Source organism: Solanum verrucosum, unplaced genomic scaffold, assembly GCF_900185275.1.
Source record: "Solanum verrucosum unplaced genomic scaffold, falcon-dt-bn FXZP01000280.1, whole genome shotgun sequence".
NCBI classification, from domain to species: domain Eukaryota; kingdom Viridiplantae; phylum Streptophyta; class Magnoliopsida; order Solanales; family Solanaceae; genus Solanum; species Solanum verrucosum.
Window position 1 is genome coordinate 4,055,221 of NW_026019982.1, and position 26,555 is coordinate 4,081,775.

The 26,555-nt window shown below is 33.2% G+C and overlaps 4 protein-coding genes across 5 annotated transcripts; 3 read left to right on the top strand and 1 right to left on the bottom strand.

The window, feature by feature from the left end:
* The first annotated feature begins 12 nt into the window (after nt 1–12).
* LOC125817625 (uncharacterized) lies at nt 13–3,895 on the top strand. Its single transcript, XM_049497182.1, has 4 exons — nt 13–214; nt 1,560–1,759; nt 2,976–3,451; nt 3,559–3,895. Exons 1-4 carry the CDS (start codon nt 58–60, stop codon nt 3,596–3,598), a joined length of 873 nt encoding a protein of 290 aa, XP_049353139.1. The 5' UTR covers nt 13–57; the 3' UTR covers nt 3,599–3,895.
* A 1,581-nt stretch (nt 3,896–5,476) lies between these two features.
* LOC125817421 (uncharacterized) lies at nt 5,477–26,051 on the bottom strand. 2 transcript variants are annotated; one of them, XM_049496954.1, is made up of 8 exons: nt 25,999–26,051; nt 9,138–9,860; nt 7,952–8,140; nt 7,731–7,822; nt 6,937–6,996; nt 6,756–6,825; nt 6,323–6,526; nt 5,477–6,200 (listed from the first exon to the last, which is right to left on the bottom strand). In XM_049496954.1, exons 2-8 carry the CDS (start codon nt 9,819–9,821, stop codon nt 5,814–5,816), a joined length of 1,686 nt encoding a protein of 561 aa, XP_049352911.1. In that variant the 5' UTR covers nt 9,822–9,860; nt 25,999–26,051; the 3' UTR covers nt 5,477–5,813. The 2 variants fall into 2 exon arrangements, with proteins under 2 accessions (XP_049352911.1, XP_049352912.1); XM_049496955.1 differs by lacking the exon at nt 25,999–26,051 and adding an exon at nt 11,599–11,767.
* Nucleotides 14,150–15,132, top strand: LOC125817423 (uncharacterized). Its single transcript, XM_049496957.1, has one exon. It carries the CDS (start codon nt 14,169–14,171, stop codon nt 15,030–15,032), a length of 864 nt encoding a protein of 287 aa, XP_049352914.1. The 5' UTR covers nt 14,150–14,168; the 3' UTR covers nt 15,033–15,132.
* On the top strand, nt 20,560–21,951 carry LOC125817422 (cyanidin 3-O-galactoside 2''-O-xylosyltransferase FGGT1-like). Its single transcript, XM_049496956.1, has one exon. It carries the CDS (start codon nt 20,566–20,568, stop codon nt 21,949–21,951), a length of 1,386 nt encoding a protein of 461 aa, XP_049352913.1. The 5' UTR covers nt 20,560–20,565.
* Nucleotides 26,052–26,555: the final 504 nt, after the last annotated feature.

A 26,555-nucleotide genomic window follows, 5' to 3' on the forward strand; every position in this document is an offset into this window, starting at 1 on the left:
TTCTGCATTTCATCAGCTCCCCTCTTTGTGAAGATACAGAGTAGAGAAGATAAAAAAATGATACTGAATTCTGCTTTTTCTGGATTTGTTCAATGGAAAATTCCGAAGAAAATGGTAAATTTAGCTGCTTCTGGTACAAATAATTTAAATACAGAGAAGCTGCGAGAACAATTAGACCATCTTCATAAGGAAGCACAAAGCACAAGAAATAAAGGTAATTTATTGTCTAATTTTTCTCATCTTAAATGGGTTTTATTCCATTTTTGTCTCCATAATTTTGATGGGTCTGTTTGGATTTGGCTTTTTTTATGTAAAATTACTTATTTGGGGATTTTATATGTGAGATTTTGGGATCTTGGTGTGTAAATTGTTGTGAAGTTTGTATCTTTGATTGATTTTTCTTTATTGGGTGTTGAATTTGGTGGTGGGTTGTGTGTGAATTTGTCTTTCGGAAACAACCTCTCTACTTTTACGAGGTAGGGGTAAGGTATCCTCCCCAAAGACTGTATTGTGGAATTACGCCGGATATTTTGCTATTGTTATATGAGGATTTAGACGTGAGATTTTGCAAACTTGGTGTATAAGATGTTGTGAAGTTTGTATCTTTGATTGAGTTCTCCTTTATTGGGTGTGGAATTTAGTGGTGGGTTATGGTTGAATTTGCATTCCGAGAAACAACCTCTCTACCTCCACGAGGTAGGGGTAAGGTCTGCGTACACTCTACCCACCAATTACAATAGGTATTTTGTTATTGTTATATGAGGATTTAGATGTGGGATTTTGCGAACTTGGTGTACAAGATGTTGTGAAGTTTGTATCTTTGATTGATTTCTCCTTTATTGGGTGTCGAATGAAGTGGTGGGTTATGTTTGAATTTACATTCCGAGAAACAACCTCCTCTACCTCCACCTCGTGGAGGTACACTCTACTCTCCCTAGACCCTATTTGGTGGGATTACACTAGGTATTTTGTTATTGTTATATGTGAGATTCCGCGAACTTGGTGTATGAATTATTGTAAAGTTTGTAACTTTGATTGTTTTTCCTTCATTGGGTGTTGAATTTAGTGATGGGTTCTGTTTGAATTTGCCTTTATGTTTTGCAGATTACTTATTTGAGGATTTATGTGTGAGATCTTACAAACACGGTGTGTAAGATGTTGTGAGGTTTATGCGTTATGATTGATTATTTAGTGGTGAATTCTGTTTGAATTTGATTTTATCTTTAGCATATTACTAATCTGAGGCTTTACATGTGAGATTTTACAAACATGGTGTGTAAGATGTTGAAGTTTGTACCTTTGAATGATTTCTCCTTTACTGGGTGTGAATATTCCTTTACGTTTTGCAAATTACTTATTTGAGGATTTACATGCGAGATTTCATGAACTTGGACAATTTGCCTTTACGTTTTGCAATTTCATCTTGGATCACTTTTATCCAATAATGTATGTGTGTCTCTGTTTCTGTTTCCTTAGTTATTTTGCTCATTTATTCTATGGACAGCATAATATTTATTGAACAGTTTGAGTCCTCACTGATCAGAATCCTGGCTATTCAGCAAATAATGCAAGATCGAGGCTACTTCGGTTGTCTGAAGCAGCAGAGAGATTTCGGCGACAAGCAGCCATTAGTGTTCGAACAGGAAAGGAGAATGACGCCAGGGAGTTGCTTTTTCAAAAGAAGAAGATTATGCAAGCCATGGAGCAGTCAAAGGGTCGCATTGAATTGCTCGATGAACTTGCATCAAAGCTCAATGAGGTATGGTTGGATATCTTTTAGTTTTCTCGATTGGGTGGTTGCTTTTCTTCAGCTGAGGAAGTTGTTATGGTATTCAAGATCTAAAATCTTATTGGAACTTATCAAAACTAAATTAATATCATCACCAAACTTCATCGATTCAAATCTCTACTCAACACGGTGCCTCAAGGAGAACTTGAAGCTGGTTGTTTGTGGAAGCATTCCTTTCTGTGGTTTTGCTTCTTTCCTCATGTGAAAGGATTTAAAGATTTTGTTCTAGAACCTTACTGGGTGCTTATATCTGTTCAATGTTGTTGCTCAAACATCCGATACGATAAAGTGTTACGCTGATACGGTTGTTTCAATTAAAATGGTCTTATGGTATTGAGTTGTCATAAAAAAGAAACCGCCCCGAGACTTGACAGGATGTCTTAATTCTCCATGTCTTTGATTCTTTTCTGGTGATATGCGATCATTGACTACAGACATTGCTTGTTCTTTTAAGTACACAAATTCAACTCCTGTAACGGCTCCACTGAGTAGTCAAATGAGAATTATTCATTAATTTTTCAGAGAGGGGTATTTCTTTAGTTTACTGGATGTTGGCAAATCAAATGACATCTGTACATAGAAGATGATACTTCTGATCACATTACGCGCAGAGTTGAATAATTGGGCAGTTCTGTGTAAAACAATAATTTTTTAGGCTACCTACTCTGTTGTGATTTGTGACTGAAGGGAGCAGCTTCTTGTTTTTCTTATTTTACTGTCTTCTTGAAGACGTGCTTCGAAACTAAAGGGATAAGTTCTAAATTCTTGTTATGCTATAGTCTTGTGTAGGGTGGGTATGAGGATTGCTATCCTTACTTAACTAATCAGAGGTAATACTAATCATAAGTCCCCAACAACCTAGACTGGTAGTTTCCGTTTTGGTGTCCAATTGAGTCTAAAATTTCCTTCACCTGCAAAAATTTGGAAAAATAACAAAACATTTTAGATACAAAAAATAATATTACATTTTTATGTGGTTGATTAAGGATTAGAAAACAAGGGAGATTTGCATCCTTATTGTGGTTGATCAAGGAAATTAAATAAGGGAGATGGTTGAGACTAATGAATTACCAAAAAAGGAAAGAGACATTTTTTTAAACGGACTAAAAAGGAAAGTAAGACGAACAAATTGAAACAGATGGAGTGTATATTTTTGCTCTTTTTTCACGATGTCTTCTATTTTCAGGCGATATCTATGCGGGAGAAGCAGTTGATTGGAAATGTTGCTTTAGATCTTGAGATTGCTATAGATGATGCTCCAAGTCCCGTCCGAATAGTATCTCCAAAGGATGATAATGCAGACAATTCAGATGAAAATGAAGATGTTGACCTGGAAACTATAAAATTAGATGATAGTCAAGAATTGCAAGCTCCCTATGATGGTAATGCAGACCTTAAAACTGATAATGAATTGATAAATCTCGAGGCATCAACAAGTGGGAACATGTCCAAGGAAGCCGACAGGATCAATAGTTTAAAGGGGGTATCTTCATACGAGGAGTTTTTGGAGCATATAGACCAACAACTAAGAGATATTGAAGTAGAACTTGTCACCTTTTTGAGATTTTCATCCTTAATACTTGAAAACAAAGATAAACTAGAAAACTCAAAGGTACAGCAAGCACTGGACGTTCTCGAGGGTGTTCATCAGCTTAGAGGGAGGTATGTATAATCGTATCCAGATGCAAATGAGCTTTTACTTCTCATTGCCCACTTTTTCAGTGGTTTTGTAGGAACATATCTGACACAAAATTTGAATTGGTTTGTAGAATTGAAAGCATAGTGCAGAAAAAAGCCGGTGTACATTGAAGTTTTTTAGCACTATATGCAATTCTTGCAGTGGCTGATGTTAAGGCAAAAGTTCATTTCTTTGTGGTTCCTGTTGGTGGTTGGACTTCACTAAGATCCTAAGCACTCTCTCAGAGAATCAAGTTGCTGTAAGATAATAAGGTATATGCTTTGTGAACAAGAGGAGAACATCACAACCCATTTTCACCGGTGGATATAAAATTCATCATATTCTTTTGTAATATATTTCTACACTCTACCAACTCTTGTCAAATCTCCCTTTTTCAATTGTACATTCAAGCAATCATATCTCCAGTATCCTTTCTGCGTCACTACTTGATCTGTCAGGTGGTTCAATTTTATAGCTGTTTTTTTACAAAGTTTCATCTGATAACCAAATCCCGACAGTCTTTGATTCTTGAATTCAATGTCTTGTTGGCATTTCTTTTCTATCTCCACAGTGAAGAGCATCAGAAGATGCATTTATCTCTTAAAAGCTAAGGCTCTCTATTTCCCCCCTGATGCATCTTGTCTATCACCTATTTTGTTTTTAAGCATAATGTCAGTTGGTTGCTGTTGCTTATGTTGTCCACTTGTGGGATTACACTGGTATGTTGTTGTTGGTTACTCTACTTATGTTGTTCATGATTTTCCCCAGTTTGTCTTCCTGAGTAATTAACTTGTCATCGACCATTCATCTGCGGGGTCTGCCAGTACTAAAGTTTTCAACAGTTGCTGATATGCAAGATATCACACTGATTGCTGATTTACTAGATGTCATCTTTTCTTATTTCCCTCATCTTCTTGAGCTTGGATATGACGTACTCTCATTTACCGCAGCAGTAGAACATTACTTAGCACGATCATTGTACTGTTTCCTTGAGCCGAGGGTCTATCGGAAACAACCTCTCTACCTTCCAAGGTAGGGGTAAGGTCTGTGTCCACACTACCAGATCCCACTTGTGGGATTACATTGGGTATGATGTTGTTGATCTCTGTACTCTGAGAAAACTATATAAAACAACTATGCTTCAGTCCCGAACAAGTTGGGGTCGACTATATGAATCTTCACTGATCATGTTTCATCTCGTTGGTTTTTGTAAATGAGCAAACGCGCATGATGTAGCTGCTGCTGTGTCCAATCCCAGTTGCTGAAGATCCTACACAAGCTTCTTTTATTTGTTTAAGATACTGAAAGTTTTTGTATACCCTCTACTGAATAATCTTTATATTCTGCAGACTGGTATATTCTTAATTTTGTTAATCTTTTACTGATTCTGTATCCTGTACTTATTTAAATTCTTGCAGTTAGCATATGGTAACTTTATTTGCAATATTTTTTTGTTATCCTTACATCCCAGTGTGCTTACTAGTAGCCAATTTATGCACCCAAGGGTGTTACCTAATGATCAATGAAGCCAAGGTTTAAAGACAATTGTTTTATGATTTCTTTCTATATGTCTAAGCCTTAGTTGAATTACTTGTACTAAATGAAAAGTAGCAAATAACTAGTGAAATAGTTGATGTACACGCCAGCTGCAAGGTTATCGAAGAAAAAGAAATGATAGCCAAGTTATTGCACAACACCTTCCACAAATATGGAAAAGGCATAATCTCCATTAGTTGTAACTGATGTTACTCTCACAACTGGCTCGATGAGAAATAACGTTCATTGGTCACTTTTCGACCCATCTTTGAAAAACAACCACTGTCCTGGAATTTCAAATACCATCAGTGACACTCCAAGATATTAATCTTGTTTGAAGCAATTGCCTAAAGTAGAAACAGTTTCCACTGACCACTTTTCTGAGATAACCAATATCTTGAAGTTTCACAGGTAGAATTTCAAACTCCGCGACAATGACTATTATTCAATTACAAGAGCTGAAAAGTGACTATTCGCGATTGTTTTCCCATTGCCTCGACTACCAAGAACATATCACATATGTAACCATGTCGACGAATCCATTGAAATTCACATACAAAATCTAAGAGCTCAACTGTATTTGGAATTAGGCGCTTTCTGCTTTTTATCATGTAAGCAGAACAAGGAGAATAAAGAACAATGCCCCCTGTAAATTCAACTTATGAAGCAGCAGAAGTATTCTATCTATGCAGTTATTAGAAGTTATGTTACTTTTTTTCTTCCTTCTCTACCAGTTGTGACAAGATAGACAAAATTTTCCGATTCTCATCGCGATGCAGTGTAGGAAGACTTGGCATTTCTATGTTTTGATCAACTAATGACAACATATTTGTCTCCATCTGTTATTATACCTGCAGAATCAACTGACTTCTTGGCTTCTGAAGCATCCTTTCGGACTTGCACGTGCGATTCAGCCTCGTGCTGGAACATCTTCACGAGTTCTTGTAACTCTAGTTTCCTCACCTCGACTTTCTCCTCGGCGAATGGTTTATTCAATCCGAGATAGATCAATCCGATAGCAATCAACCCAGCTCCTAGCAAGACAAGGGCGAGAGAGAAGAAGGCAAATGCATACGGGGATCCCTCGTTTCCAGGAATTCCGTCCACATTTATCCCAAATAGCCCCGTGATAATAGAAAGAACAAGTCCACAACCCCCGAATACCCCTAGATTATGTTGGACTCGAAGGCTCCGATCCTGAAGTAAAAGAATTTCAGAGTAAAAGCTCAACAGGATTACACAGAAGTTACTGCCAAGCGCATTTACTAGTTGTAGAAATAGACTAGTAAATGTATCATATGTGAATAGACTTATGGTACCTGTAACCATGCACGGACAGTACTCTGCATGACATCTTGAATTGTAAATAAGCGGCCACGAACCGCTTCTTGTTCTCCAATCATTTGTCTTGTACTTTTTAGTATTCCTTGAAGCAAATTCCTTGCAGCATTCCCCCTAAGATGTTGGAGAAGCTCGAATACAATCTCTTCTCTTGCATGTAAAGACCACTTTACCCGTATAACCTTGCAGAAAAAAGATAGAGAATGATGAATGGTTCAACTCCGACACACAACATGCTTTTAAACACACAGGCTGAAATACAAAATCCTCTCAATGATGAAAGGAAGTTCATGGATAATTAGTTGCTTTCCTACATTTCTCTTTTTTCTCATTGGCATTGGCATCGACTGGATTAAGCATGTTTTCATGCTTTGAGGGATCAATTTCCTGCAACGATGAAAGCAAAGGTACCTGTGTCGACAGCCTTCTAATCTCTTGATTCAAAATTACACTGAACAACTGCACATCTTCATGGGTTCTCCTGTCCAACAGGGATAGTTCATATGTTTATAATAGATGCCATTAACTAAACCAAAGGCAGCACAATTTCGATTGCAGCGCAAGAGCAGTTTATAATCATAAGTGGAAAAACCTGTTCATGAACTTCAGTTCAGCTTCATCAGCTGCCCCAAAAATATACTTCCGATATAACCTAAAAGTTTGTGTATTAGTTGAATTCACAATCAGAATACCAAGCGACATTGATCCATAGTGACAAAAATTATAGATGAACTAAGCCGTGCAACATAAATGACAGATCAAAAGCTATCAGAAGTAAATAAATTTCTATCATGCTCACGGCATATTGAGCAATTGGAAACTAACAATCAAAGTTGCAACTTCTGACGAAGTAAAGTAGTCTGAACTGTAAAGATTGATCAAAGACAGGAGTCTGGTGGAACAGAAAGCAAAAGAACAACATTTTCACAATAGCTTAATACATTTTAACAAGAAAAAGGAAAAAAGAATTATCCATGTTTAGCAGTGCGTTAAAGAAGCCCACCTACAAATTACACAAGTATTCCTTAAGGTTATGGTATGAATACGATTGCTCGGATGGTAGAACCTATTTCCATCCAAAGCACTAAGTTCACATCTTGGTCAACTTCTATTTACTCAAGACAACTCATATTTACTGATGAAGTTTAGTATAATTGATACGGTCTAATGAAAGAAAAAAAACAAGAAAATGCATCAATTCCTTGAGATGGAAAAAATGTTAAAGGTGAATTGTTGGAAACAAGAAGATATGTGCAAAAGGGCTTACAAACCAACAAGGAGGATGAATTCAAAAGATTAGTCAAATTATGAGATAATAAGCATGCATTCCTTTGTCTCCTAGATCCGAAAAGAAGTGGGTTGAATGAAACAAGGGAAAATTGACACCTGTCATCCCACCGGGCCAGGCGACAAGCTAGGAGTGCTACTACCTCATGAATTGTTCGCGGAACATTTGAAGAGCCCGCAGCAAGTAGTTCCTATGAACACATCATTAAACTGTGAGATCAATAAAATGTCCAAGCCTCAAGGTTTTTATTCCTCTGTCTCTAGTAATGTCAAATGCAACATAGACAGCAGGATAGATTTATACATGATCATTGACAAACCTGGACTTCCGCAATACCTATAACATTGATATTTGATGCAGATCCTTTAACATGCAATGCAGTTAACAAGAAATTTTGTGATTGCCACGACCGTATAACAGCTGGGATATCATCTTCTTCAACATAAGGATCACCAACTGACTGCCCCAAGAGCTCAAATAGTAATCCACCAGCAACTCTAACCGGCACCTTCACCAAAAGCAACAAGAAGTGAAGGTTATACAAGCTCAAATTTGTGGACATAGTTTTCACACAGAAATATAACTACCATTGTAGTTAAGAGACAATTCTATAATGTTAAATCTTTTGATGAATTGTCACACCTTCATGTTATGAAATATTCGTTTTCCTTTTACAGATGATCCATGACGCTCTGCAGAGGAATTGTTGTAGCCTACCAGATTTTTCAGGTCCAAATTTAGATCTAGACCTCAACTAAGGGCATGCATAAAAATTAGAACAAACGTTTAGTAAAAGCAAATGCAGTCTCCCATAGTTTGATTTTCCTCCCATTTCCTTATAGATATTTGTGGGAAGATCCTATATAAGTTGATAAAGCCACTGTCTCTAAATGGTTTTGTGCGAGATAAGTAACAACTAAGTAACTCATGTCAAACTGGAGAGAGAAAACAGTTTAACAAGATCAAATGACCAGTCACCAAGTTAAAAGAAAAACTGCAACCTCAATGTTCTTCTACCAAAATTGGTTTTCCGAACCTTAAGCATACCATTTAGCAAGAAAGTTCAATTTACAGCCTGTACTCATTCGACCCCTTCTCTCCTTTTTGCAATCTCAGGAAGAAATATCTAGAATCTTTTGCTGCTCCTCTTAAGAAACTTCTAGAAGGTGCAAAGAAGTAGGTAGTTGGTGAGGCAAATAAATTATTTTTTTTGAGAAAAAAAAAAAAACGAAAACATGATACTTGCATCTCTTTTGTCCAAGCTTTTCACAATTATCAAGAGTCAACCATTCTTTAGGTCATTTTCAGGAACAATAGCCTATTCTTAGATCCTTATAAACTTGTACATCCTAAAAAATAAAAGAAAGGAAACTATCACAATCCAGGTAGGTTATACAATAGGTTAGAGATCCTGATGCTATTAGGAGGAAAAAGAAGGTTCAGTCTTCCCAAAGTTGTTATAGCAGTACGGATTGCTTGAGTCTGAACTTATAGAAGGCAAGTACCTCATAAAGAAGGTGCTTCATGCGTTCACTGATCAGCTTGCTTTCATCTCGCAAGGCAATACTTATGGCAGGATGTAGCCACTGAGCATTGCTCAACCATGCATTGATGGAAGGGTGACCTGCAGCTACATGACACCACCAAGTTGGTCCAACTGGACTTTGCCAGTATGGAGCTGCAACATCTGCTACAGTCACATCATCTTCCTCATCACTGAGATCAACAGGCTGAGAGGCCCAACCACTATCAATATGCACTGTTTGAAGCAGCTCAGATATTCTAGACCAGCCTATTGGTATCCAGTAATTACCAGGAGACCTTTCTTGGGACTGATAAGGATAGTCTTGTTGATAACTTTGGCCATCTGCGTTCTCGATGTCAACATACGCAGATTCTGTTGTATAATGAGGTTCTATAAAGTGATCTTTGTCAACATCTTGGGGTGAGACATTACTTGCACCATATTTATATAATGGTGGTTTTTTAGGTTCCCTGGCAGCATAATGTTCAGTAGCTCTTGCGCCATTTGTCTTCCGTTGGCCACGGACAAATTCAAAGGCACAAAGCAGGCCATCTGTCCATAGCTCACTACCCAGCATGACATCTCTGGACAGTTGCTGTTTATGATTCTCTCGGTTCTTCGTACCATTGTTCATTTTTGCACTCTCATGAGTTACACTACTCATGCCACTTTCCCTTTTCCCGATTCAACTTAGCCAGCATTCCTGAAATATCAGCAATTGATGGACCCAAGTTTGTTGAAAAAGTTGCAAGATGAAGGAAGACAACAAATCAAGAATCACGGGGAAGTGGTATTATCTGAGGATTGTGAATGTAAACATTTTGCCAAGACCAGGTCAGATCTGTACTATAATCTCATGAAACCATTTAACAAATAATTTGGGTTGTTGTCCAATTGTTATGAGCAAAACAAAAGGTTGTATAATTATGTCAGAAAACTAAAGGAATTACTAGTACCAAAGGAACCAATGCTGCTGGTAGGAAAGACAAAAACTGCATACCCACTTATAAATCTACCACTTCAATAGCGACTAACGATACATTAAAATCCAAAGGAACTAATGTCACTGATAGGAACATCAGAGACTGTACTACCAAGATCTGCTACTTCATTTCAATAAAAACTACTACTAATGAACTTATAAAAGCTCCCATCTTTCCCAAGTATCATTCGCGATGACAAGAACAGCCGCAAATCATGGTAATTCTTGTTTGTAATAAGCCTAAACAGAAGGGTGTATCATATTCAGTGAGGTATATTCACCAGCACTTATGGTAGAAGCTATGCACAAAACTTCACAAACTAATTAATTCATCAACAATCTTGATGATTGTCAGGAAATATGAAAAAATCAATACCAGAATAATCATAATTAGAAGAAGACAGAATATTCAGCAGGTAAATCATATCAACATGTGGAATCATCTTTGCATCATAGGCCAGATTGAGTAAGTACGAATCGGAACAAATTCACCAAAGTTACATAATTTGCACGTTAACAGTCAGACAGTGATGCTCATGAATAACAGTTCAGCCAGAAATCCTCTGAAATGGTACACTTGGAAGCATATCGTGCATCAAACAGTTAAAGTTACAATCTTAGAGATATATGCAACAAGGCATTGTCAAGATCAAAGGACAGAACAGAGAATAGAACGACTGACGTGCGTTTGGTATGACAGGAAGTTTTCGGTGAAGAAGTCATTTTCTAGGGAAAACAAAAAAAAACAAAAAGTCATTTTGATGTTTGAGGAAGTCATCTTCCTTAACACTGTCCAATTCTTACTTCATATCACATTTTCCAACCAACACTCCTTTTTCATAACCAAGAAATCCCGAAGAGTCATTAGGGCACAGTTCGACATGTTGTGTCCTTAACACTAGAACAAATCCCAAGGAGCTTTGCTCAGACCAACAGGTAAATATTATTATCAACAATGTCACTCCAAAAGCTCTTACAAGCACTATCCAATATCATCATCTATATTGTCCATTCACCAACCAAACACCTATGTTGCTCAAACTCTTCAAACATGCTGACGGGTGTATGTCAGATCCTAAAAACACACACTATTTTTTAGAGAATCGGACACGGATACGACATTACTATTGAAGAGTAGGATCAACATAGCCAAACACTAATAAGTGAAGCCAACACCTATTTTCCTAGAGAGAAAAAAAGACATTTTTTCCTCGACTAATTCCAACTAATACCTACCACCTGCAACCTTCCACCAGCAACACGCACCAGGTACATGGGAAATTGTAACAAAGGGTTACAATCCCCTTCATGCTAATTGCTAAAAAAGGGTATTTAATCCCGGAACTAAAATTGAAAATTTCTTTCAAAATCACCCAATTAAATCAACTATAAACACACATTCTTCTCAAATTCGAGCTCATTTCCATTTGTAAAACACAAACGATTCAAGAAAACTTACCAGTAATAAGCCACCGACTGGCCCCTTCAACTCCAGAGATTTCTAGTACTAATTTATATGAAATGGGTGTTTGAAAAAACGCTTCTTTGATGTTCAATCAAAACCTAAAATGCTTCCAACATACTCGCTGAGAAACTATGTTTCCAATCCTCTCTCTCTTGTATCATATGGCCAAATTGTCAAAATTGTTACGTATTGTTTCACAATGTATCTAATAGAAAAGTAGAATCATGTCGTCATACTAAATTGATTTTTATATAATATAAGTTTTTTGCTCGTTAGCAAATTCAAAAATATAATATAATATAATTTAAGTAACAATGAAAACAAATATTATATTAATGCAACAAATAACAACCATCCAAACAAAGTATAAATAATGCTAGTTCTATTATTTTCCAACTTATTTTTTTCATGTACCTGGAAAAACTATTGTATTACATAAATATTCCTATTATATTTGTTAATTCTCACTCTCACGATAGTTTCAAATAATTACATATTATCTCATTAATTAATAATTTCATATAACATTACAAGTCAGATATACTTAAATACATACAATTTTGTTATTAAACACACTCTAAAATATACACACATAGAGAGAAAGGCAAACGATAGAGGGAGAAAGACAGAGAGGAGAGAGAACTGAGAAGGTTGAGTTAGGTGGGTGGCGGGTGAAAGAGTTTGTATTTCTCAGACACATGCAGATCACAATTCATTCTGAAATACGAATATAGAGAGATGAGTGAGAAAAGATGTGTACCCTAGATGCATGCAAAATCCACTTAGATATGTTTATTTGGAACAAAATTTTAATCCTCATATATTCAAGATATTTGAATACATCAGATACATGTATCTGGAGATCAAAACCTGACACGAGGATCTATTACTCATTGAAATGACAAGCATAGTATAAAGCATCAACATAAGTAACGAAAGGATGATTGAAATTCTTCTAGTGATATCGAGTTTGAGTTATTAAGAATAAAAAATCTTTTGTTAATAAAAGTGTCGTCTTTAAAAATAAATCTTTCAAATTTAATAAATAAACTATCATAGTCACTCTAACAAGCAACTGTCGATCACAAATAAAAATATTTACATGCTATTATAATCTCTTCTAAAAAAATTTTTTGGATATTTTTAATGCATCGTGGGCTAAAATTCACCTAGTGATTACTTATTACTTTACTTAACATTAAGAAAAGGAATATAAATATGTTGAAAAAAATTCGATCGGGAACATGATCAGTAGCAAAATATAATATTATACTACTATATATATTTTTAAAAAATCATTTGAGTTTCCTCGTTAAATAATATTATAATTTATTGATGTGTTGTAATGAGATGAGATTCCTCTGCTCTTAATTAGATGTCTCGCGTTCAAGTTCAAGCTACTTGGAATGAATAAAAATTTGTAGATGCGCCACATACACATTAATTTAAATGTCTTACTTGGTTTCAATTTTTATAAATATCTAGTATGCGGAAAATAAGTACTCTTATTAAATTTAAATTCACGTCATGCATGATTCATAAAGAGAAAAATGCTACCTACCTTGAATGTCTTTATTCTCACATAAATAATTTTTCGAAATTCGAAACCTTTAATTAAAAATGAAAAAAAAACTCATATTATTCAACATTTGTTAAGTTGTCATTCAAGATTAGTTTGACACAATTATCAAACAAACAATTAAAAAATACATTTTATAATATCAATCAAAATTACATAGATAAGTATAAATTAAATGAATGAAAAAAAAATTGAACATGTCGACATGACACAACTCACCAATGTCTTGTTAGTATTTAAATAATTAAATGTCATAATGGTGTTATTCAATTATTGTTCTATCATGTAAGTAACCTTTTGTGAGATAAATTCGATTTTTGTAATAGCTTACAAATTATATCCTATATATAATCTATTAGATAAGTTTGAGGTGACGAGCTTGATTAAGAATGCGTTGACATGAAAAATTAATCTTTGGCATCTCTTATGAAATATCATTTGTTGCACCAATTCACTCACTCTTACAAATTAATTTCTACTACATTTTAGCATGTTACGACATAACATATCTTATTTTTCAAATTATTACTTAACTCCACTTATTATGAATGATTACTTTTATTTATTTTTACATGATCTAAAATAGTCGTATATTTTTTTCCCGCACCATCGGTAAAACAAAAATAATATACCCAATGAGATCTGAAAATGATAAATATATATAGATCTCATCTCTATAGTCTGAATAGAAAGAAATTGTTTTCGAAAGAGCTTTAGACTCGGATTTCATTTTTGCACCATCAATGTATGAAAAAAGTTAAACTCCTAACCCTAATTTATATCCAAAAAGTAGAATATATTTAAATGAAGTTGATAAAAGGGACCCTTTACCTATTAGCTTCAGTAGCCAATCATTGTGTCCTATATATATGTAAAATAAAATATCCCCTTCTATTCTTCTACTATTTTCTAACTTCTTTGTTCTTTCTACATTAATTAATCTTTCATAATTGCATCTTCTTTTTTTTGTTATTTCTCTCCATATATGGAAGAAAATAAAAACCAAAATCTCCTTCAACCTCTCATACAAACAACCAACACAAACTCTTATGAAAATGACCACAAAATCATCTCTTATTCATTAAATACAAGTATAATTCTTAGACTTGTTATGGTCATTTTTGTAGGAATAGTCTCCTTATGGGCAAATTATGAAGTTTCCAAAGGTTTTTCCATAACTATTGTCAATGAAGCCATTGAGGGTACATTTGCAAATAAGCGTTTCGATCTCTTTTACGTGTCAAACGATGAAGCCACACGTTTAGTCCTGAGGACTAGTAAATTCGTTGAAAATATTCTTTACCCTATCAGTGATCGTCAAGATTCTGGTCAACCAGGAATCAAGAAGCAAGTCAAACACGTCATCCTTCAACTATCTAGTCGGAATTTGACTAGTCCAGTCATTGTTAAGTCGTCTCGAGATGACAAGGATGTGTTTGTTGTATATATAAGTCCTTCAATTTTGGAAGGTCTTAATTATAAGCGTGACATGTTTTTGGCGTTGCAAAAAGGTATGGCGCGTATATGGCTATGGGATGGTCAAGGTAATGCCCCGTCTAGTCTTGTAAATGGCATGACTGAGTATATTACCAGTTTGGCTAGTTTATCTAGACGTGTTACGTATGAATTTGAATCAGTCAAGTCAGTGAAATTAAACAGGAGTTGTTGGAAGAGCAAGGATAAAAGGACTATAGTAAAGTTATTGAGTTATTGTGAGGGGAAAAAAGAAGGATTTGTTAGAAGATTGAACAAAGAAATGAAAAATGGTTGGCATGAGAAAATAATTGATGATGTATTAGGAATGCCAACTTGGCATTTATGTGAAACTTATAATAAAGAGATACTCTGAATAAATTTGTGATTGAGTAAATAACTCTATGAACGAATGAATCAAATTGATTGACAAAATGAATAGATTTGTATAAATTATATATTTTGTTGTCATTTTAGGATCTAATTCTTTTGAGGTTATTAAGTATATAGTTGACAGTTGTTTCTGAATTTCATCTCTGCTATAGAATTGGACGTGAGAGTTTTTTCTCCTCCATCTCCCCGTGAACAAAAATATTCTTCAAGTGAATTATTAAATGTTGTAAGAGGATATGATATTTTTGCTTGAGCCGATCGATGATCTATTGAAAAATACATGACAAGATAGGGGTAAATAATTTATATATATTCTATCTTCTTTGGACTTCACTTATCGAATTACATCAAATATATTGTTATTATTATGTAAGAGGATATGATGTTTTTCTTGTACCGATCGATGAAATATTAAAAATAATTTTTTCTCTGATAACAAGATAAGAATAAAATTGTCTATATATATTTTTATCTTCTTCAGCACTTCACTCGTAAAGTTACACCGAATTTATTATATGATTGAGTAAGAGAATATGACATATAATTATTTGACGGAAATATAACGACAGAGTGCACCAAACATATAATTATTTGACGGAAATATAACCACAGAGTGCACCAAACATAAGAACATGGCTATAAATGAGAGAAAATGAAATGGGGTTGTGGAATTAATTATTATTATTTTTAGATACTTGAAAAACAATTTATGATGCTTCATTTTTTTATTATTATCTATTTTTCATGGCCAACTATATTGTATGGTGATTCTTTGTACAAGGGGTCAATTTTGTATTGTCAGGTGTGTTGTGAATAAGAATTAAGAATAGTGGACACTAGAGGTCTTTTTTAAAAATATATATATATATTACTTAGGTTTTCGATTTTTGAAATTTTCTAGCTCGACTAATAAGGATGGTTTTCGCGTAAATTATAGTTTATTAAATATATAAAATCTTCTTATCGATTGATCTCTAATTGTGAAGCTTCGTGTCTAAAAACTCTAGTCAAGGTTATATATTGTGGAATTTTTTGAATATGAGCATCCACAATCATTCTATTATACTGGATTTTTCGATAGTGATACTGGAGGATACAATTGTATCGAATATGGCTTGTATTAATAAAAATAAGATTTGTTGAATAGTTAGTACTAATAATCAACTAATTTTTTATTATTGATAAATTGATTTTAATTACCATATTTGTTATGTAAGATAAGATTTGGATTATCTCCTTGACTCAATGACAAGATAATCTCGTTTTACATTTTATTAAGACCAAAATTATGTCTTTTCTTCAAATATTATTTGCCTTTTTTTCTCAACCAATCAACAAAATAATAAATTCGATTGTAGATATTTTTTAACGAGTACATACATACATATATTACTACTATATAGAAAAGCGAAGTTAAGAGACGACCAAGGGTAAAAGAGTCTTTTTAATCTATATAATATCTACCTATGTGGTTTTCTATCATCCGCACATTACAAAAGGATTTTTCTAGAATCACACTTTAGACCCAAATAACTCTATCAACGAATAAATCAGATCGATTGAGAAATGAAGAGATTTGTATAAATTATATATTTCGTCGTCATTTTTAGGATCTGATTCTTTTGAGATTATTATTTATATAGTTGATAGTTGCTTCTGAATTTCCCCTCTGCTATAGAATTAGATATGAGTGTTTTTTCTCATCCATCTCCTCGCGAACAAAAATATTCCAAAAAAAAAATATACTCTTTAAGTGAATTATTAAATTTTGTAAGAGAATATAATATTTTTTCTTGAGCCGATTGGTGATCTATTGAAAAATGCAGGATAAGATAGGGGGTAAAGAATTTGTATATACTCTATTTTCTTCGGACTTCACTTATCGAATTACATCAAATATGTTGTTATTATTGAGTAAGAGGATATGATGTTTTTCTTGTAAATAGTCTTTTGTCTTACAAGAAAAGGATAGGAATAAAATTGTCTATATATATTTTAATCTTGGCCAAACATATTATATTATTGAGTAAGAGAATATGACATATAATTATATGATGGAGATATAACCACAGAGTGCACCAAACATAAGAACATGGCTATAAATGAGAGAAAATGAAATGGGGTTGTGGAATTCATTATTATTATTATTATTATTTTAGATAATTGAAAAAACAGTTTATGAAATATATATATATATAGTAAGTGGGATTAGTTCCATCCCAAGGGTAAAAGAGTCTTTTTAATCTAAATAATACTCCCTCCGTCCACAATTGTTTGACAGGTATACTAAAAATAGATGTCCAAGATTAATTGTCGATTTAAACAATCAAGAAATAATTAGTCACTTTTTTCCAATTCTGCCCTTAATGATTGTGTAGTTCAATTGAAAAGTTATGTGAACTTTTGGTATTCTTGATATAGTAGGGTTATATTAGTCAAATTACACGTTGTATTAAATTTTCCTTGAGGGATGTGCATGACCTTACCCTGACAAACAATTGTGGACAGAGGGAGTATCTACCTACCTACCTAGGTGGCTTTCTATCATTTACAAAAGAATTTTTCTAAATAAAGTGACCTTCTCTCTTCCTCTTCAGTGCTATCTCAGTAGTGTCTTCTCTTTCAATTCAATCGGTAAAGTAGTATGTTTTCCTCTTCTAATTTTCACTTCTCTTCTTTCATAAAATGTATACTACTTAGTAACTTTTACCACAATATTCATTCATATGATCTTTGATACCCAATTTATTTGTTGAGATTTCTTTTTAATACTAGATATAGGACCCCGTGTCAGCACGGGGCTCAATATATATTATTTTTTTATTTTAATTTATGTCATATTATGGAATTTGAGAAGTTATTGAAATTTTTATATGATTTTAAAAATATTTTAAATTTTTAGCTATTGTGATTTGTAGTACTTTTTTTTAACATAATTTTGAAAATAATATTTATTACTCTGTTTGTTCTAATTTATGTGGCACACGTAGAATTTCAAATATTAACCCTTTTTTATATGTCTCTTTAATATATTAAGTTGTTAATTATTGTATTTTATAGTACATTTTGAACCTAATTTTTTAATAATATATGTTATTTGCCATGTCCCAATTTATGTGGCATTAATTGATAGATTTGTTGGAGTCGAGAGATTTATTTTGTTAATTATTGTAATTTATAATTTGTTTTTCGTCAATTTCGTCGACTATTTTTTTTATTAATTATTGTAATTTATTGTTTCTTTTTCGTCAATTTCAAACAATATATGTTTATCATATAATCCATTTTATGTGGTACCAATATAATTTAGAGAGTCAATTAAATTTTTTATATAAGTTTTAAATAATTAAGCTGTTAATTATTGTAATGTATAGTATTACTTATATTATTTTTAAATATATTTAAATATTATATGTTAGGTTTTTTATCCTAATTTATATGGCATTGATAGAATTTAAAGTGTCAAATAATTGTTAATTATTGTAATAGATAATATGGAGTATTTAAGTCATTTATAGTATAGTAATTAATATATAATATGTAGTATTTAAGTGTTATATTATGGAATTTGAGAAGTTATTGAAATTTTTATATGATTTTAAAAATATTTTAAATTGTTAGCTATTGTGATTTGTAGTACTTTTTTTTTTACATAATTTTGAAAATAATATTTATTACTCTGTTTGTTCTAATTTATGTGGCACAGGCAGAATTTCAAATATTAACCATTTTTTATATGTCTCTTTAATATATTAAGTTGTTAATTATTGTATTTTATAGTACATTTTGAACCTAATTTTTCAATAATATATGTTATTTGCCATGTCCCAATTTATGTGGCATTAATTGATAGATTTGTTGGAGTCGAGAGATTTATTTTGTTAATTATTGTAATTTATAGTTTCTTTTTCGTCAATTTCAAACAATATATGTTGTTAATTGATAGAATACTTTTAATGTAATTTTTTTAAAAAAATATGTGTGACTGTCCATGTCCCAATTTATGTGGCACATGTAAAGTTTTGACAATTAACCAAAATTTTAATACATTTAAAAAAAAAATTTAAGTCGTTAAATTTTAAGTAATTTAAATTGTTGTATTATTTATTACAATTTATAATACTTTTAAAGTAGTTTAAATATTGTACTATTTATTATGATTTATAACATTTTTTTTTAATTTATGTCATATTATGGAATTTGAGAAGTTATTGATTTTATATGATTTTAAAAATATTTTAAATTGTTAGCTATTGTGATTTGTAGTACTTTTTTTTAACATAATTTTGAAAATAATATTTATTACTCTCTTTGTTCTAATTTATGTGGCAGATGCAGAATTTCAAATATTAACCCTTTTTTATGTCTCTTTAATATATTAAGTTGTTAATTATTGTATTTTTTTAGTACATTTTGAACCTAATTTTTTAATAATATATGTTATTTGCCATGTCCCAATTTATGTGGCATTAATTAATAGATTTGTTGGAGTCGAGAGATTTATTTTGTTAATTATTGTAATTTATAGTTTCTTTTTCGTCAATTTCAAACAATATAAGTTGTTAATTGATAAATTTTTTTGGAGTGGACTATTTTTTTATTAATTATTGTAATTTATTGTTTCTTTTTCGTCAATTTCAAACAATATATGTTTATTATATAATCCATTTTATGTGGTACCAATAGAATTTAGAGAGTCAATTAAATTTTTTATATAAGTTTTAAATAATTAAGCTATTAATTATTGTAATGTATAATATTACTTATATTATTTTTAAATATATTTAAATATTATATGTTAGGTTTTTTATCCTAATTTATATGGCATTGATAGAATTTAAAGTGTCAAATAATTGTTAATTATTGTAATAGATAATATGGAGTATTTAAGTCATTTATAGTATTGTAATTAATATATAATATGTAATATTTAAGTGGAAGATGGTGGGGCCCACTTATATAGTTTGATAAATATATTGGATATTAGTAGTGATTTATAGTATAGTAGAGTAATTAATAATATATAATATGTAGTATTTAAGTGGAAAGTGGTGGGGCCCACTTATATATTTTATAAATATATTGGACATTAGTAGTAATCTTATTGAAACATTGGTAGTCATTCCTAGACTCTTCTATAATATAGTAATTCACCAATAAAGGTGTTGATGAATAATTTCCTTTCTGGTATTTTTCTCTAGAAACATTGATTTATCATGCGATCTTTGAAATGTTGTAGATTGAATTTATGTTGTGTTGAGTAAGGGAAGCACTTTCCATCTGAAGTTTCCTTATTTTCACGATTCGAATCAAAAACTCTGATTGATTATGATAAAAATAATTTGGAAACTCTTTAATTAGCCCCTTGTTTATTTCCCAAAATTAATGTTTAATAGTGTATTGTTTTCACTGTCATGAATTCCTTTTGTTGATTAATGCTTATTTACATAATAATTTACAATGTCAGCATATAAAACTTAAACTCTGATACGAATTTTCAGGTGAAAGAAGATAAAATGGAGGACAAGAAATTAACTTTTATTATGTATCCATGGTATGCCATGGGGCATCTTACTTCATTTCTTCATCTATCCAACAAACTTGCACATAGAGGCCACAAAATTTTCTTTGTCCATCCTACAAACACACTTTCTAAATTAGAAAAATTCAATCGTTATCCTGAACTCATAAACTTCAAATCCATCACTGTTCCACATGTTGATGGACTCCCACTTGGAGGTGAAACAACTTCAGACGTTCCTATTTTCAATCGGAATCTTCTTTATCAAGCATTGGATCTTACATTACCAAAGATTGAATCTTTAATTCAAGAAATCAAACCCCATTTCATTTTCTATGATTTTGCTTATTGGGTTCCATCCGTTGCTCGTAAATACGGAGTTAAGTCTGTGCATTACTGTTCTATTACCCCATCATCTGTTGGTTATCTTATGCGTGGCGAAAATCCATCTTCAGAAGCTGAAATGATGGAACCTCCACCTGGTTTTCCTGTTGATTCATCTATCAAACTCCACAAACATGAAGCTCGTTTAATGGTTGCTCTACATTCGATGGGGAAGAATTCTAGTAACTCTGGTTCTGGCTCTGGCTCTGTATCGTTCACTCAACGTTTGCTTTTAGCTTTTCAAGACGGGGATGCCATTGCATTCAAAACTACTCGAGAAATAGAAGGACCTTATTGTGAATTTGTTGAGCATAAGTTCAAGAAACCAGTTGTGTTAGCCGGGCCAGTCTTGCCCGAACCAATAGAGACTTCAAATACAGAGGAAAATTGGTCAAAATGGCTCGAAAAATTCCAAGAAAAGACCGTTATTTTGTGTGTATTTGGTAGTGAATGTAATCTCAAGAAAGATCAATTTCAAGAACTGGTTTTGGGACTTGAACTTACTGGTTATCCGTTTTTCGCTGCTTTAAAACCGCCTATTGAAGCTGAGACAATCAAAGAGGCATTACCGGAAGGTTTCAAAGAGAGAACACAAGGGAAAGGAATTGTTCATTCAGGATGGGCAGAGCAACAATTGATGTTAGCTCATCCTTCTGTTGGATGTTTTGTCACTCATTGTGGTGGGAACTCATTATCGGAGGCCATGATTAATGAGTGTCAATTGGTTTTAGTACCAAATTTTGGTGATCAATTCATAAATTCAAGATTGTTTGGTGGAGACTTGAAAGTTGGAGTGGAAGTTGAGAGAAATGAAGAAAATGGATCTTTCACTAGAGATGGAGTTTGTAAGGCAATCAAATTGGTAATGAATGATGAGAGTGAAGAGGGGCGTAAAATAAGAGTGAATCGCACAAAGTTGAGAGAGTTCTTGTTGAGTAAAGGGCTTGAAGATTCTTACATTGATGCCCTTGTGCAGAAGCTACAATGTCTACTCTGATTGCAAGAGACTGTTTCCACAGTTCGAACCTATAAGGCTGTAACCTCCTAGTAGTTTGTTGAGTAAAGGACTTGAGGATTCTTATATTGATGCTCTTGTGCAGAAGCTACAATGTCTACCATGATTGCAAGAGACTGTTTCCACAGCTCGAACCTGCAAGGCTATAACCTTTTAGTAGTCACGTGACAACAACTTTATAAGTTACACGAGAGCATTAATATGTTAACTACATAAAAATGCTTATATGTTTCTTTCATTAAGTATGTTGATTAAGGTTGATTGTTTTAGTTCTTTCTTATTTCTAATTTTAGATGTTGGTTTCTTGTTTCTACTACTAAGTGATTTCTGTCATGGAAAACCTTTTACTGCTAATAGTCACTTATTCTAAGTTATATATTATATATACATTAACAGAAAGAAAAATATTTGGCAAGCAATCATATCTAAACGTCAAATATTAGTGTATATATAATAACATTTTGCTTGGGGGTGTTCGCGGTTGGATAAAAATGGATTCAAACTTACTAAATAAATAAATTTTATTTGGTTTTATAGTTTTAAAAATCGATTGATTTTGATTTTATTAAAAAAAGTTGAAGTGAACCAATAAAATTATATACATAAATATACTTTTTAACTTGACTTATGCCCTCTAATTTGGGTATGCATAAAGACACACTTGAATTTTTATAAAGTTAAATAAGTATGTCACACCTCCATGTTAGGAAATATTCGTTTTCCTTTTACAGATGATCCATGACTCTCTGCAGAGGAATTGTTGTAGCCTACCAGATTTTTCAGGTCCAAATTTAGATCTAAACCTCAACTAAGAGCATGCATAAAAATTAGAACAAACGTTTAGTAAAAGCAAATATAGTTTGATTTTCCTTCATAGATATTTGTTGAAACTATCTTTGGTGTTCTTATCAGAGTTCACAAAAGAAAATTGAGAAGAATCAAAGAAAGTTAAAGAATAACAAAAGTCCCACATTGGTGGTTAATGAGATGGGTGAACTCCTTATAAGGCTTGAGCAATCCTTAGGCCTAAGACCTAATTTAACAGAAAAATCTTGCAGTCTCTGGACACAGCACAAAATACTTTTGTGGGAAGATTCTATGTAAGCCACTGTCTCTAAATGATTTCGTGCGAGATAAGTAACTCATGTCAAACTGGAGAGAGAAAACAGTTTAACAAGATCAAATGACCAGTCACCAATTTAAAAAACAAACTGCAACCTCAATGTTCTTCTATCAATATTAGTTTTCCGAACCTTAAGCATACCATTTAGCAAGAAAGTTCAATTTACTGCCTGAACTCATTCCACCCCTTCTCTCTCCTTTTTGCAATCTCAGGAAGAAATATCTAGCATCTTTTGCTGCTCCTCTTAAGAAACTTCTAGAAGGTGCATACAAGTAGGTAGCTGGTGTGGCAAATAATTTTATGACATAAATAATGATTACTTGCATCTCTTTTGTCCAAGCTTTTCACAATTATCAAGAGTCAACTATCCTTAGATACTTATAAACTTGTACGTCCTAAAAACTAAAAGAAAGGCAACTATAACAATCCTGGTAGATAATACAATAGGTTAGAGATCATGATGCTATTAGGAGGAAAAAGAAGGTTCAGTCTTCCTAAAGCTGTTAAAGCAGTACGGAATTGCTTGAGTCTAAACTTATAGAAGATAAGTACCTCATTGAGAAGGTGCTTCATGCGTTCACTGATCAGCTTGCTTTCATCTCGCAAGGCAATACTGCTTATGGCAGGATGTAAGGGTGACCAGCAGCTATGCATTGATGGAAGGGTGACCTGCAGCTACATGACACCACCAAGTTGGTCCAACTGGACTTTGCCAGTATGGAGCTGCAACATCTGCTACAGTCACATCATCTTCCTCATCACTGAGATCAACAGGCTGAGAGGCCCAACCACTATCAATATGCACTGTTTGAAGCAGCTCAGATATTCTAGACCAGCCTATTGGTATCCAGTAATTACCAGAAGACCTTTCTCGGGAATGATAAGGATAGTCTTGTTGATAACTTTGGCCATCTGCGTTCTCGATGTCAACATACGCAGATTCTGTTGTATAATGAGGTTCTATAAAGTGATCCGAAATTACTTGCACCATATTTATATAATGGTGGTTTTTTAGGTTCCCTGGCAGCATAATGTTCAGTAGCTCTCGCGCCATTTGTCTTCCGTTAGCCACGGACAAACTCAAAGGCACAAAGCAGGCCATCTGTCCATAGCTAACTACCCAGCATGACATCTCTGGACAGTTGCTGTTTATGATTCTCTCGGTTCTTCGTACCATTGTTCATTTTTGCACTCTCATGAGTTACACTACTCATGCCACTTTCCCTTTTCCTGATTCAACTTAGCCAGCATTCCTGAAATATCAGTAATTGATGGACCCAAGTTTGTCGAAGAAGTTGGAAGATGAAGGAAGACAATAAAAAAAGAATCACGGAGAAGTGGTATTATCTGAGGATCGCGAATGTTAACATTTTGCCAAGACCAGGTCAGATCTGTACTATAATCTCATGAAACCATTTAACAAATAATTTGGGTTGTTGTCCAATTGTTTCGAGCAAAACAAAAGGTTGTATAATTATGTCAGAAAACTAAAGGAATATACTAGAACCAAAGGAACTAATGCTGCTGGTAGGAAAGACAAAAACTGCATACCCACTTATGAATCTACCACTTCAATACCGACTAACGATACATTAAAATCCAACGGAACTAATGTCACTGATAGGAATGTCAGAGACTGTACTACCAAGATCTGCTACTTCATTTCAATAAAAACTACTACAAATGAACTTATAAAAGCTCCCATCTTTCCCAAGTATCATTCGCGATGACAAGAGCAGCTGCAGATCATGGTAATTCACCAGCACTTATGGTAGAAGCTATGCACAAAACTTCACGGACTAATTAATTCATCAACAATCTTTATGATTGTCACCAGAATAATCATAATTAGAAGAAGACAGAATATTCAGCAGGTAAATCATATCAACATGTGGAATCATCTTTGCATCATAGGCCAGATTGAGTAAGTATAAATTGGAACAAATTCACCAAAGTTACATAATTTGCACGTTAACAGTCAGACAGTGATGCTCATGTATAACAGTTCAGCCAGAAATCCTCTGAAATGGTACACTTGGAAAGCATATCGTGCATTAAACAGTTAAAGTTACAATCTTAGAGACATATGCAACAAGGCATTGTCAAGATCAAAGGACAGAACAGAGAATAGAACGACTGAGGTGCGTTTGGTATGACAGGAAGTTTTCGGTGAAGAAGTCATTTTCTAGGGAAAACAAAAAGTCATTTTGATGTTTGAGGAAGTCATCTTCCTTAACACTGTCCAATTCTTACTTCGTATCACATTTTCCAACCAACACTCCTTTTTCATAACCAAGAAATCCCGAAGAGTCATTAGGGCATAGTTCGACATGTTGTGTCCTTAACACTAGAACAAATCCCAAGGAGCTTTGCTCAGACCAACAGGTAAATATTAGTATCAACAATGTCACTCCAAAAGCTCTAACAAGCACTATCCAATATCATCATCTATATTGTCCATTCACCAGCCAACCACCTATGTTGCTCAAACTCTTCAAACATGCTGACGGGTGTATGTCAGATCCTCAAAAAAATACTATTTTTTAGAGAATCGGACACGGATACGACATTACTATTGAAGAGTAGGATCAACATAGCCAAATACTAATAAGTGAAGCCAACACCTATTTTCCTAGAAAAAAAAAAGACATTTTTTCCTCGACTAATTCCAACAAATACCTACCACCTGCAACCTCCCACCAGCAACACGCACCAGGTACCATGGGAAATTGTAACAAAGGGTTACAATCCCCTTCATGCTAATTGCTAAAAAGGGTATTTAATCCCGGAACCAAAATTGAAAATTTCTTTCAATATCACCCAATTAAATCAACTATAAACACACATTCTTCTCAAATTCGAGCTCATTTCCATTTGTAAAACACAAACGATTCAAGAAAACTTACCAGTAATAAGCCACCGACTGGCCCCTTCAACTCCAGAGATTTCTAGTACTAATCTATATGAAATGGGTGTTTGAAAAAAACGGTTCTTTGATGTTCAATCAAAACCTACTTAGCTAACTGGAACAAAATTTTGATCCTCATATATTCAAGATACATGTATTTGAAAATATCAGATACATGTATTGGAGATTGAAACTTGACACGGGGTCTATTACTCATTAAAATGACAAGCATAGTATAAAGCATCAACATAAATAGTGAAAAGATAGATTGAAATTCTTCTAGTAATATCGAGTTTGAGTTATTCAGAATAAAAATATTCTGTTAATAAAAGTATCGCCTTCGAAAATAAATCTTTTGAATGTGCGAATTCAAATTTAATGTACAAACTATCACCCCTAGATCCTTAAAAGGAAAAGAGATTATATTTATTATTATTTTCACCTTTTCTTTCACCCTTTGCTTATTTTGAATTACTTGACCAAGTAACTGTCGATCACAAATAAAAATAATTATATGTTATTATAGTCTCTTCTAATTTATTTATTTTAGGACAT

Bases quoted from the DNA above. Each gene is read 5' to 3' on its own strand.
- LOC125817421 (XM_049496954.1), bottom strand. From the start codon at position 9,821: ATGAGTAGTGTAACTCATGAGAGTGCAAAAATGAACAATGGTACGAAG. The intron at 6,997-7,730 runs GTGTCAATTTTC...ACAAACTTTTAG, and splicing joins CTGGCCCGGTGGGATGACAG to GTTATATCGGAAGTATATTT. The intron at 6,826-6,936 runs GTTTTTCCACTT...CCTGTTGGACAG, and splicing joins GAACTGAAGTTCATGAACAG to GAGAACCCATGAAGATGTGC.
- LOC125817422 (XM_049496956.1), top strand. From the start codon at position 20,566: ATGGAGGACAAGAAATTAACTTTTATTATGTATCCATGGTATGCCATG.
- LOC125817625 (XM_049497182.1), top strand. From the start codon at position 58: ATGATACTGAATTCTGCTTTTTCTGGATTTGTTCAATGGAAAATTCCG. The intron at 215-1,559 runs GTAATTTATTGT...CTGGCTATTCAG, and splicing joins ACAAAGCACAAGAAATAAAG to CAAATAATGCAAGATCGAGG. The intron at 1,760-2,975 runs GTATGGTTGGAT...TTCTATTTTCAG, and splicing joins TTGCATCAAAGCTCAATGAG to GCGATATCTATGCGGGAGAA.
- LOC125817423 (XM_049496957.1), top strand. From the start codon at position 14,169: ATGGAAGAAAATAAAAACCAAAATCTCCTTCAACCTCTCATACAAACA.